General features: G+C 54.8%; 1 protein-coding gene across 8 annotated transcripts in view; it reads right to left on the reverse strand.

Moving 5' to 3' along the window:
* Positions 1-3,660, reverse strand: part of POLR2E (RNA polymerase II subunit E) — a 24,316-nt gene extending 20,656 nt beyond the window's left edge. For 5 of the 8 annotated variants that reach the window (XM_025368195.1, XM_025368196.1, XM_025368191.1 and 2 more), the window contains exons 1-2: positions 3,342-3,660; positions 1,986-2,160 (exon numbers count right to left, since the gene is read on the reverse strand). In XM_025368195.1, the coding sequence (XP_025223980.1) occupies positions 1,986-2,160; positions 3,342-3,398 (232 nt within the window). In that variant the 5' untranslated portion in view covers positions 3,399-3,660. Of the gene's footprint in view, positions 1-1,835 lie in introns of all 8 variants that reach the window. The other 3 variants (XM_025368198.1, XM_025368189.1, XM_025368197.1) reach the window with 3 other exon arrangements.
* Between the last annotated feature and the right edge of the window lie 9,243 nt (positions 3,661-12,903).

Below are 12,903 nucleotides of genomic sequence, written 5' to 3' on the forward strand. Positions count from 1 at the left end.
AAAAAAAAAAAAAAAAAAAAAAAAAAAAAAAAAAGAAGCGTCACCAGGCCGGGCGCGGTGGCTCAAGCCTGTAATCCCAGCACTTTGGGAGGCCGAGGCGGGTGGATCACGAGGTCAGGAGATCGAGACCATCCTGGCTAACATGGTGAAACCCCGTCTCTACTAAAAATACAAAAAACTAGCCGGGCGTGGTGGCGGGCACCTGTAGTCCCAGCTACTCGGAGGCTGAGGCGGGAGAATGGCGTGAACCCGGGAGGCGGAGCTTGCAGTGAACCGAGATCGCGCCACTGCACTCCAGCCTGGGCGACACAGCGAGACTCCGTCTCAAAAAAAAAAGAAGCGTCACCTGAGGCCGGGTGCAGTGGCTCACACCTGTAACCCAAGCACGTTGGGAGGCTGAGGCAGGTGGATTGCTTGAGGTCAGGAGTTCGAAACCAGCCTGGCCAACATCGTGAAATCCCATCTCTATTAACAGTACAAAAAATTGGCCAGGCACGGTGGCTCACACCTGCAATCCCAGCACTTTGGGAGGCTGAGGCAGGCGGATCACAACGTAAGGAGATCGAGACCATCCTGGCTAACACGGTGAAACCCCGTTTCTACTAAAAATACAAAAAATTAGCTGGGCGTGGTGGCGGGCACCTATAGTCCCAGCTACTCTGGAGACTAAGGCAGGAGAATGGTGTGAACCTGGGAGAAGGAGCGTGCAGTGAGCCAAGATTGTGCCATTGTACTCTAACCTGGGCGACAGAGCGAGATTCCGTCTCAAAAAAACAAATAAACAAATAAATAAATAAATAAACACTACTAAAAAAAGTAAAAGTAGCCAGGTGAGATGGTGTATGCCTGTAAACCTAGCTTTTTGTGGGAGGCTGAGGTGGGAGGATTGCTTGAACCCAGGAGGTGGAGGTTGCAGTGAGCCGAGATTGTGCCACTGCGCTCCAGCCTCGGTCAGAGAGAGAGACTCAGCCTCAAAAAAAAAAAAAAAAGACGACGACTGGGCGCAGTGGCTCACGCCTGTAATTCCAGCACTTTGGGAGGCCGAGGCAGGCAGATCACCTGAAGTCAGGAGTTTGAAAGCAGCCTGGCCAACATGGTGAAACCCCATCTCTACCAAAAATACAAAAAAAAAAAAAAATAGCCAGGTATGGTGGTGGGTGCCTGCAGTCTCAGCTACTCAGGAAGCTGAGGCAGGAGAATTTTGAACTCAGGAGGTGGAGGCTGCAGCGAGCCGAAATGGCACCACTGCACTTCAGCCTGGGTGACAGAATTGAGACTTTCAAAAAAAAAAAAAGCAGTAGCATCACCAGGTCCGCTTGGCAGACACGCTCCGTCCACCCCACTGATTAATTCTGGGCACGCGGCTGTGTCCCTAGGCGCTGGTAGTCCCCCAACCACTGAGGGCTCTAGAGCCATACTGGGGAGGCAGACAGGTGGGGAGACTTCCACGGTGCAGGTGCTGAAACCGAGGGTCCCAGGGGTCCCGGGAAAAGCGGCCTGAGCACAACCTCGAGGGATGAGTAGCGGACGCTGACAGGGCAGAGGCGGCATGGGGTGCAGAAGAATGGGCTGGGGCAGACAGGGGCCACAGCTCACAAGGAGGCTGCGCTGACCCACACGGGGCCTCCTGGGCCAGGCCAAGAAGCTGGAAGTGCACCCAACGGCCAGGATGGGGGAGCCAAGGAACACAGGTAGGGCAAAAGTCATGAGGGGCTGCGGGTGAGTAGGGAGGTCCATGTGACTCTCCTGGTTGGCAGGAAGAAAGGGGACCGATGAGAGGGAAACCAAAAAGAGGCTGCGCATGAGAGGGGTCAGAGGTCCATGGCAACGCCCACAGCAAGGAAGAGGGGGGGAAGTTTTCCTCCCAGATTGGGCAGAGGATCAAACGCTGGGCACGAGGCAGGAGGGGGTGGGTGCTAGCGGCCGGCTCCTCAGCAGGTGCTCGGGCGGCTCCACCAGAACTCCCCCGGGGACCCGCTGCTCACCTGGAAAGAACACAAACATCTGGTCGGTGGGGTCATCGTTATGGGCCACCAGCACGGTGAGGTCAGTGCGCCGCGGCCGCCCCTCACTCGGCTTGTCTCCAAATTGGGCTTTGAATTCCTCCAGTGTCTGGTCAAGCTCGTCCTGGGTCACTAGGTAGCCACGGTCGTGGCACAGCTGCAGAGAGAAAGAACCAGCTGACCCCAGGGCAGAGACAGGAAGGCGGCCAGAGCTCGTGACCCAGAAGTCAGACCTGCGGCTGCTGCAGAAGACAGAGGTGAACAGCAAACGGAATGAACACTCGCTGTGTGCCCCATGACAGCCATCCTGGCCCCCACAGCCCCACACCACAGGATGGGACCAGCGTGATCCCGAGAGGCTAGCAGAGGTGTCCAGCCTTGACCAAGACCGTCTGTCCATCCAGCCTCACAGGAACCTGGCAGGGGGCAAAGCCCTCCAAACCACTTTGCAGAGCTACCCTAAAGACAGGGACAAAGACGGGGCGTGGGGGGTCACGCCCGCGATCCCAGAGCTCAGGGAGGCCGAGGCAGGAGGGCTGCTTGAGGCCAGGAGTTCAAGGATGCAGTGAGCTATGACTGCACCACTGCGCTGCAGCCTGGGCGACAGAGTGAGAGCTTGTCTCTTAAAAAAAAAAAAAAGACAGGGACCGAAACAGATGTGACTTCAGGCTGACAACGTTTGCGGCCCCGAGGAAGGAGAATCAGGCTGCGGGGGGCTTCGCTAAAGACAAGGGCATGGGGTGGGGAAGCAAGACAAAACAAAAGCTCCCAAACGGCCCCAACGGCTGAGGGAGGACCCTGAACCGCAGGCCCTCAGGCCTTTGCCCAGTTTCCAAACCGGAGTCGGCCCAGTGGCCTCCATCCGTCTCAGACCCCAAGGCACGGGTTCCGGGCTCCACGTCCCCATCGAAAGCCCCAGCTCGCCTGCTGCTTCCCAACCACCAACTCCGCCAGCCTCGGATGCTGAGACGCCCTGGGGTTCAGGACGCAAGGACAAATGGCGACGCTGAATCACAGAGAGGGGCAGGGTCTGGGGGTGCCCCCCGTCCCCATTCGCACCTTCCGCCTCCCGCCGCCATGCGCGCCGCACCAGCCCGAGCAGCCTGCCCACCCCTAAGCCCCGCACCCAGACGTCTCGAAACCCCCTCCCTTCCCCGCTGCCGGCTCAGGTCGGGCCCAGCGCCTGGGATCCCCGGCGGCCTCGGGGCCTCCCGTGTCGGCCGGGCCCTCCGTCGCTGCTGCTCCGACGGCAGCACGAGGAGACGCCGAGCTCGACCTCGCCTCGGGCCCCTGCACCTGCTGCTCGCGCCCCCGCCCCCAATACCACGCACGGCTCACCTGCATGATGGTCTTGCGGATTTTCCAGAGCCGGTACGTCTCCTCCTCGTCGTCCATCGCCGCAGCTCGCACCCGTTTTGCGTGCGAGAACCCGCGCGGACTGCGCCTGCGCCGACTCCCAATCAGGCCCCCTCCACGTAATCCCGCCCCGCGCTGGGTTGTCGTCGGCGAACGCCTGAATGCAGCAACTTCCGGGATCGGCAGCGCCAAGGGCAGCCCGAGCCTTGCGAGAGCGGCAGTTTGCTGCGCGAGACTCTCCCTCCGTAGTTCTCGTGTGTCTTTGGCCGCACGGCCTCTTGGGAGTTGTAGTTTCCGTTCAACTCCCACGTTGCGGCGACAGTTTAGAATCCCATGAGGCGGGGGCGAAGTGTGGGCGGGGAAACTGAGGCCTGGAATGGGTCAAGGGGCAGCTCGGCTCCTAGGGACGGTCGGGGAGCCTAGTGGGAACTCTATAAATATTTGTGCATCAAACTGTACACGGTTTCCTCTGTTGGCTCCAGGCCAGGTCAGGGTTAATGCCCTTGGGCCTCAGTTTCCCTACCTGTGCAATGGCAAAAAGTGTCCCTACTTTAGGCGGTTAACTGAGAGTCTTTTTTTTTTTTTTTTTTGAGACGGAGTCTCGCTCTGTCGCCCAGGCTGGAGTGCAGTGGCCAGATCTCAGCTCACTGCAAGCTCCGCCTCCCGGGTTCACGCCATTCTCCTGCCTCAGCCTCCCGAGTAGCTGGGACTACAGGCGCTCGCCATCTCGCCCGGCTAGTTTCTTGCATTTTTTTTAGTAGAGATGGGGTTTCACCGTGTTAGCCAGGATGGTCTCGATCTCCTGACCTCGTGATCCGCCCGTCTCGGCCTCCCAAAGTGCTGGGATTACAGGCTTGTGCCACCGCGCCCGGCCAACTGAGAGTCTTAGGTAGAGCTAGGCATATCTCTAGGTGCTTATTAAGTCCCTTCACCTCTGTCCTCTCCCCTGAGTGCCAGGCTAGCCTGGGTATCTCCCCACCCCAGATCCGTCCTGTCTTTGCAAATCTCACCTCCCCAGATTCACAGAGGATCCCAGCCCAGCACTCGCTGTGTGAAGGCAATCAGTCACAGACCCAGTGATGCATTCATTAATTCAGCATTTACTCAGCAACCTACAGGGATGGTGAATAAAAACAGGCCAGGTATCCCTTGCATTCAGAGACAGGATTTAGTAAAATAACGTTACCGGGCGCAGTGGCTCAAGCCTGTAATCCGAGCACTTTGGGAGGTTGACGTGGGCAGATCACGAGATCAGGAGATTGAGACCATCCTGGGCTAACACGGTGAAACCCCGTCTCTACTAAAAATACAAAAAATTAGCTGGGCCAGGTGCCCGTACTCTCAGCTACTCGGGAGGCTGACGCAGGAGAATCTCGTGAACCTGGAAGGTGGAGGTTGCAGTGAGCCGAGATCGCACCACTGCACTCCAGCCTGGGCCACAGCGTGAGACTCTGTCTCAAAAAATAAATAAATAAATAGGCCAGGCGCAATGGCTCATGCCTGTAATCCCAGCACTTTGGGAGGCCAAGGTGGGTGGATCATGAGGTCAGGAGTTTGAGACCAGCCTGGCCAAGATGGTGAAACCCTGTCTCTACTAAAAACTACAAAAATTGGCAAGGCGCGGTGGCTCAAGCCTGTAATCCCAGCACTTTGGGAGGCCGAGATGGGCGGATCACGAGGTCAGGAGATCAAGACCATCCTGGCTAACACGGTGAAACCCCGTCTCTACTAAAAAATACAAAAAAACTAGCCGGGCGAGGTGGCGGCGCCTGTAGTCCCAGCTACTCCGGAGGCTGAGGCAGGAGAATGGCGTGAACCCGGGAGGCGGAGCTTGCAGTGAGCTGAGATCCGGCCACTGCACTCCAGCCTGGGCGACAGAGCGAGACTCCGTCCCAAAAAAAAAAACACTACAAAAATTAGCCGGGTGTGGTGGTGAGCACCTGTAATCCCAGCTACTCGGGAGGCTGAGGCAGGAGAATCGCTTGAACCCGGGCAGGCGGAGTCTGCAGTAAGCCGAGATCATATCACTGCACTCTAACCTGGGCGACAGGGCAAAACTCTTTCTCAAAAATATATATATATAATAATAAATAAATAAATAACAACGTGAGAAAGTGACAAAGCTATGGAATAAGAAAGAGCAGACAGGCTAAGTGACATGGGGAGAAGGGGAGACCTGTAGTATCAAATGGGGAGGTCACCGAATACAGTGAGGACAGATTCAAGCAAAAATCCCATTAGATGTAGTGGCTCATGCCTGTAATCCCAGCACTTTGGGTGGCTGAGGTGAGCAGATCATGAGGTTAGGAGTTCGAGACCAGCTTGGCCAACATGGTGAAACCCCGTCTCTACTAAAAATACAAAAATTAGCCAGGTTTGGCGGTGGTCACCTGTAGTCCCAGCTACTCAGGAGGCTGAGGCAGGAGAATCGCTTGAACCCAGGAGGCGGAGGTTGCAGTGAGCTGAGATCACACCACTGCACTCCAGCCTGGGTGACAGAGCAAGTCTCCATCTAGGAAAAAAAAAAAAAAAAATCCCATTGGGCACGGTGGCTCACACCTGTAATCACAGCACTTTGGGAGGCTGAGTGGGAAGGATCCCTTTGTTGTGGTTTTCCAGTTTTTTGGTTGTTTTTTTTTTTTTTTTTTTTGAGACGGAGTCTTGCTCTGTCGCCCAGGCTGGAGTGCAGTGGCCGGATCTCAGCTCACTGCAAGCTACGCCCCCCGGGTTCACGCCATTCTCCTGCCTCAGCCTCCTGAGTAGCTGGGACTACAGGCGCCCGCCACCTCGCCTGGCTAGTTTTTTGTATTTTTAGTAGAACAGGGTTTCACCGTGTTAGCCAGGATGGTCTCGATCTCCTGACCTCGTGATCCGCCCGTCTCGGCCTCCCAAAGTGCTGGGATTACAGGCGTGAGCCACCGCGCCCGGCCGTTTTCCAGTTTTTAGTTGTAAGTCCCTGACTTTTCTACACTGATATTTGAGATTCTTTTTGGGGGGCTGTCAGGGGCTGCTTTTTGTTTTTGTTTTTGTTTTTTCCTGACACGGAGTCTCGCTCTGTCCCCCAGGCTGGACTGCAGGGGCGCAATCTCGGCTCACTGCAAGCTCCACCTCCCGGGTTCAGGCCATTCTCCTGCCTCAGCCTCCCGAGTAGCTGGGACTACAGGCGCCCGCCACCTCACCTGGCTAATTTTTTTATTTTTAGTAGAGACGGGGTTTCACCATGTTAGCCTGCCTCAGCCTCCCAAAATGCTGGGATTACAGGCGTGAGTCACCACACCTGACTGCTTTTCAGACTTTGACTTTAGGTTTGTGCAAACTTTCTTATCTAACTACCTAACTTTTTTTTCTCACCTTGAGGCCAGGAGTTTGAGACGAGCCTGGGCAACATAGGAAGACCCCATTTCTTTTTTTTGTTTTTTTTTTTTTTGAGATCGAGTCTCGCTCTGTTACCCAGGTTGGAGTACAGTGGTATAATCTCAGCTCACTGCAGCCTCTGCCTCCTGGGTTTAAATGATTCTCCTGCATTGGCCTCCCGAATAGCTGGAATTACAGGCGTGAGCCACCACACCTGGCTAATTTTTTTGTTTTTTGTTTTTTTTTTTTTTTTTGAGACGGAGTTTCGCTCTGTCGCCCAGGCTGGAGTGCAGTGGCCGGATCTCAGCTCACTACAAGCTCCGCCTCTCGGGTTCACGCCATTCTCCTGCCTCAGCCTCCCAAGTAGCTGGGACTACAGGCGCCCGCCACCTTGCCCGGCTAGTTTTTTTGTACTTTTTAGTAGAGACGGGGTTTCACCATATTAACCAGGATGGTCTCGATCTCCTGACCTCGTGATCCGCCCGTCTCGGCCTCCCAAAGTGCTGGGATTACAGGCTTGAGCCACCGCGCCCGGCATTTTTTTGTATTTTTACTAGAGATGGGGTTTCACCGTGTTAGCCAGGCTGGTCTCGAACTCCTGACCTCAGATGATCTGTTTGCCTCGGCCTCCCAAACTGCTGGGATTAACAGACGTGAGCCACCACACCTGGCCAGGAAGACCCTATTTCTACAAAAAAATGTAAAAATTAGCCGGGCATGGTGGGTGCACCGGTAGTCTCAGTTACTCGGGAGGCTGAGGTGGGAAGATCTAGGATGACCGGAGCCCAGTGGTCGAGGTTGCATTGAGCTGTGATTGTGCCACTGCACTCCGGTCTGGGCCACAGAGACGCTGTCTCCAAACAAACAAACAGAAAACAAAAACCAGAGGAGGAGAGGGAGGAAACCTGGGGGTGCCTGGGGATAGCTGTATCAGGCAGACAGCACAGCCAGGTTAGAGGCCCTGAGGCTGCGCCTTGCCTGGAGTGTTCCTGGCAGGGAAGGGGCAGGAGAGGAGGTCAGAGGGCAAGGTGGAGCAGGTCCCACGAGGCCTTGCTGGTCAGGGTAAAATGTTTGGAGCTGCTGTGTTGGGAAATGACTGTCTGGAGCCAGGGCAGAAGCGAGAGACCAGGGAGGGACTGGGAAGGCGAACTGGTCACAGGTTGGCGTGGGTCCGACTAGGGTAGGGGCAAGCACAGAGCAGGGAGGGTGCCATAGGGTGAGAAAAAGAGGGCGAAGAGGGGACAAAGCTGTCCCTGTCAGAGTGGGAAGAGGGTGGGAGGGTGGAGGTGTGGAGGTTGAGGTGAGCTCTGCAATTCAGGGCAAGGTCTGGGGGGATGGACGTGCAGGCAGGGTGGCCACGTGGTGGAGATTAGAGCCGGGAGCCTGGACCACGTCCTGGGAACAGAGTAGAGCCCGGGAGAGTGAGTCCAGCCCTGCTGGTGTTCAGAAGCCCGGAGAAGAGAGGAGGCACCAGCAGGAGGGGAGACTCAGGACAGACACTGGAGCAGCCCCCGAGCTACAGACCTGGCTGTGTGAACTCAGGCAGGTTACTCAACCTCTCTGTGCCTCCCCTCTCCCTTGCCTTGTAAAACAGAGACAAGAGGTCGGGCGCGGTGGCTCACGCCTGTAATCCCAGCACTTTGGGAGGCCGAGGCGGGCGGATCACGAGGTCAGGAGATCGAGACCATCCTGGCTAACACGGTGAAACCCCGTCTCTACTAAAAATACAAAAAAATTAGCCGGGCGTGGTGGCGGGTGCCTGTAGTCCCAGCTACTTGGGAGGCTGAGGCAGGAGAATGGCGTAAACCCGGGAGGCTGAGCTTGCAGTTAGCCGAGATCCGGCCCTGCACTCCAGCCTGGGCGACAGAGTGAGCCTCTGTCTCAAAAAAAAAGAAAAAAAAAAAAAAAAAAACAGGGACAAGAACAGCACCCACTTCTCAGGATCATTGGCTAATAATTGCAGTGTACATAGAGCAGCGCCTGGCACCAGCATTGCATAAGTGCTCCTTAAATAGGATAAAGGGCAGGAGGTTGCCAGGTGTCCTGGAAACCCGGCGAGGAAGGTGTCTAGGGGCAGAGGGAGGGAGTGGCTATGTGATGCCACCAGACGGCCAAGTCAGCCTGAGGACTGAGCAGGGATTAGCCCAGCAGACATTGCTTGTGACTCAAGGAAAGGGGCCAGTGCCTGGCAGGGCGGATTTGGGGGAGGAGAGAATTGGAGGTGTGGGGCAGATACATGGGGGATCAGGAGATGGACAGGGCTCAGGAGTGGATTTTATGACAGAAGAAAGGGCATCTGGGTTGCTGGAATAAAGACCCAGTAGTGACCTGCAAATCCGGGGCAGGGGTGGATTAAGAGAGGCTAAGCTCAAGCCGGGGGCGGCCTGGATGATAATGGCAGAGCCAGAGGCCCAAAAGTCAGGCCATGATCCACACACAGGGTGGGTGAGAATGTAAGAAGGCGCAGCTGATGTAGAAAATGGTCTGGTTGGCCGGGCCTGGTGGCTCATGCCTGTAAACCAAGCACTTTGGGTGGCCGAGGCAGGCAGATCACCTGAGGTCAGGAGTTCGAGACCAGCCTGGCCAACATAGTGAAACCCCGTCTCTACTAAAAATACCAAAGTTAGCCAAGCGTGATGGCACGCGCCTGCAATCCCAGCTACTTGGGAGGCTGAGGGAGGAGAATCGCTTGAACCTGGGAGGTGGAGGTTGGGGTGAGCCGAGATCATGTGACTGCACTCCAGCTTGAGCAAAAAGAGTGAAACTCCATCTCACTCCATCTCAAAAAAAAAAAAAAGAAAGAAAGAAAGAAAAGAAAACAGTCTGGTGGATCCTCAAACTGTTACACAAAGAGTCACCATAGACTCAGCAATTCCGCCCAAGAGAAATGAAAACATACGCCCACACAAACAGTTGTACAGCTTTACAAACTCAACAGGTCAAAACAACCCGGATGGGCCGGGCGCGGTGGCTCAAGCCTGTAATCCCAGCACTTTGGGAGGCCGAGACGGGCGGATCACGAGGTCAGGAGATCGAGACCATCCTGGCGAACACGGTGAAACCCCGTCTCTACTAAAAAATACAAAAAAAAAAAAACTAGCCGGGCGAGGCGGCGGGCGCCTGTAGTCCCAGCTACTCGGGAGGCTGAGGCAGGAGAATGGCGTAAACCCGGGGGGCGGAGCTTGCAGTGAGCTGAGATCCGGCCACTGCACTCCAGCCCGGACGACAGAGCCAGACTCTGTCTCAAAAAAAAAAAAAAAAAAAAAAAAAAAAAAAAAAAAAAAAAAAAAAAACAACCCGGATGTCCATCCACAGATGAATAAATACACACAATGTGATTCCTCCACACACTGGAATATTTCTCAGCCATGAAAAGGAATGATGAGGCTCCGACACAGGCCACAATGTGGATGCAGCCTGAGGACCTCATGCCCAGTGAGATAGGCCAGGCAAAAAAGACATGCAGTGGGTGATCCCATTTCTATGAAATGTCCAGGACAGGCCAATCCACAGAGACAGGAGGGGATGTGTGGGTGCCAGGTCCTAGGGCAGGAGATGGGGAGTGAAGGCTGATGGGGTCCGGGCTTCCTTTGGGGACAATGAAGATATTCTGGGCTGGGCGCGGTGGCTCACGTCTGTAATCCCAGCACTTTGGGAGGCCTAGGCAGGTGGATCACCTGAGGTCGGGAGTTTGAGACCAGCCTGACCAACATGGAGAAACCCCGTCTCTACTAAAAATACAAAATTAGCCGGGCGTGGTGGCACATGCCTGTAATCCCAGCTACTTGGCAGACTTAAGGAGAATTGCTTGAACACAGGAGGTGGAGGTGCAGTGAGCTGAGATTGCACCTTCGCACTCCAGCCTGGGCAACAAGAGGAAAACTTCATCTCAAAAGAAAAAAAAACACGCCAGGCGCAGTCGCTCACGCCTGTACTACCAGCACTTTGGGAGGCCGAGGTAGGCAGATCACAAGGTCAGGAGATCGAGACTATCCTGGCTAACATGGTGAAACCCCGTCTCTATTAAAAATACAAAAATTAGCCGGGTGTGGTGACGGGCGCCAGTAGTCCCAGCTACTTGGGAGGCTGAGGCAGGAGAATGGTGTGAACCCGAGGGCAGAGCTTGCAGTGAGCCGAGATCACGCCACTGCACTCCAGCCTGGGCGACAGAGCGAGACTCCATCTCAAAAAAAAAAAAGAAAAGAAAAAGAATTCTGGAACTAGATAGAGGTGATGGTCTCATAACATTGAGGCGATGGTCTCATAACTGTGCACATCCTAAAAACACTGAATTGTACACTTTGAAGTGGTTAAAATGTTGAATTTCATATGTATTTTGTTTGAATTTCAAAAACTTTTTTTTTTTTTTTGAGACAGAGTCTTCCTATATCCCCCCAGGCTGGAGTGCAGTGGCATGATCTCGGCTCACTGCAACCTCCCACTCCCGGGTTCAAGCAATTCTCCTGCCTCAGCCTCCAGAGTAGTTGAGATTACAGGCGCCTGCTGCCACGTCCTGCTAATTTTTTTTTTTTTGAGATGGAGTCTCACTCTGTCTCCCAGGCTGGAGAGAAAAGGTGCGATCTCGGCTCACTGCAACCTCCACCCTCTGGGTTCAAGAAATTCTCCTGCCGCAGCCTCTCCAGTAGCTGGGATTACAGCGCACACCACCACGACCAGCTAATTTTTGTATTTTTAGTACAGATGAGGTTTCTCCATGTTGGTCAGGCTGGTCTCGAACTCCTGACCTCATGATCCGCCCTCCTTGGCCTCCCAAAGTGCTGGGATTACAGGTGTGAGCCACCGTGCCCAGCCCTAATTTTTGTATTTTTAGTAGAAACACAGTTTCCCCATGTTGGCCAGGCTGGCCTCAAACTCCTAATCTCAGGTGATATGCCTGCTTCGGACCCCCAAAGTGCTGGGATTACAGATGTGAGCCACCACAACCAGCCCCCAATTTTTTTTTTTTTTTAGATAGAGTCTTGCTCTGTCGTCCAGGCTGGAGGGCAGTGGAAGGATCTTGGCTCACTGCAAGCTCTGCCTCCCGGGTTCACGCCATTCTCCTGCCTCAGTCGCCTGAGTAGCTGGGACTACAGGCGCCCGCCACCACGCCCAGCTAATTTTTTGTATTTTTTTTTTTTTTTGAGACGGAGTCTGGCTCTGTCACCCAGGCTGGAGTGCAGTGGCTGGATCTCAGCTCACTGCAAGTGCCGCCTCCCAGGTTTACGCCATTCTCCTGCCTCAGCCTCCCGAGTACCTGGGACTACAGGCGCCCGCCACCTCGCCCAGCTAGTTTTTTTTTTTTTGGTATTTTTTAGTAGAGACGGGGTTTCTCTTTTTTTGTCTGTGTGGTTTTTTCTTCTCTTTTTCGAGACGGAGTCTCGCTCTGTGGCCCAGGCTGGAGTGCAGTGGCCGGATCTCAGCTCACTGCAAGCTCCGCCTCCTGGGTTTACGCCATTCTCCTGCCTCAGCCTCCCGAGTAGCTGGGATTACAGGCGCCCGCCACCTCGCCCGGCTAGTTTTTTGTATTTTTTTTTAGTAGAGACGGGGTTTCACCGTGTTAGCCAGGATGGTCTCGATCTCCTGACCCCGTGATCCGCCCGCCTCGGTCTCCCAAAGTGCTGGGATTACAGGCTTGAGCCACCGCGCCCGGCCAATTTTTTGTATTTTTAATAGAGATGGGGTTTCACCATGTTAGCCAGGATGGTCTCCATCTCCTGACCTCATGATCCACCCATCTCAGCCTTTTAAAGTGCTGGGATTACAGGTGTGAGCCACTGCGCCCGGCCAAAAAGTTTCTTCTTTTTTTTTTTGAGACAGAGTCTTGCTGGGTCGCCCAGGCTGGAGTGCAGTGGCGCGATCTCGGCTCACTGCAAGCTCCGCCTCCCGGGTTCGCGCCATTCTCCTGCCTCAGCCTCCCGAGTAGCTGGGACTACAGGCGCCCGCCACCGCGCCTGGCTAATTTTTTGTATTTTTTTAGTAGAGAGGGGGTTTCACCATGTTAGCCAGGATGGTCTCGATCTCCTGACCTTGTGATCCGCCCGTCTCGGCCTCCCAAAGTGCTGGGATTACAGGCGTGAGCTACCGCGCCCGGCCCAAAAAGTTTTTTTTTTTTTTGAGACGGAGTCTCGCTCTGTCGCCAGGCAGGGGGGATGATCTTGGCTCCCTGTAACCTCCGCCTCCCGGGTTCAAG

This window comes from Theropithecus gelada, chromosome 19 (genome assembly GCF_003255815.1).
Source record: "Theropithecus gelada isolate Dixy chromosome 19, Tgel_1.0, whole genome shotgun sequence".
In the NCBI taxonomy this organism is placed as follows: domain Eukaryota; kingdom Metazoa; phylum Chordata; class Mammalia; order Primates; family Cercopithecidae; genus Theropithecus; species Theropithecus gelada.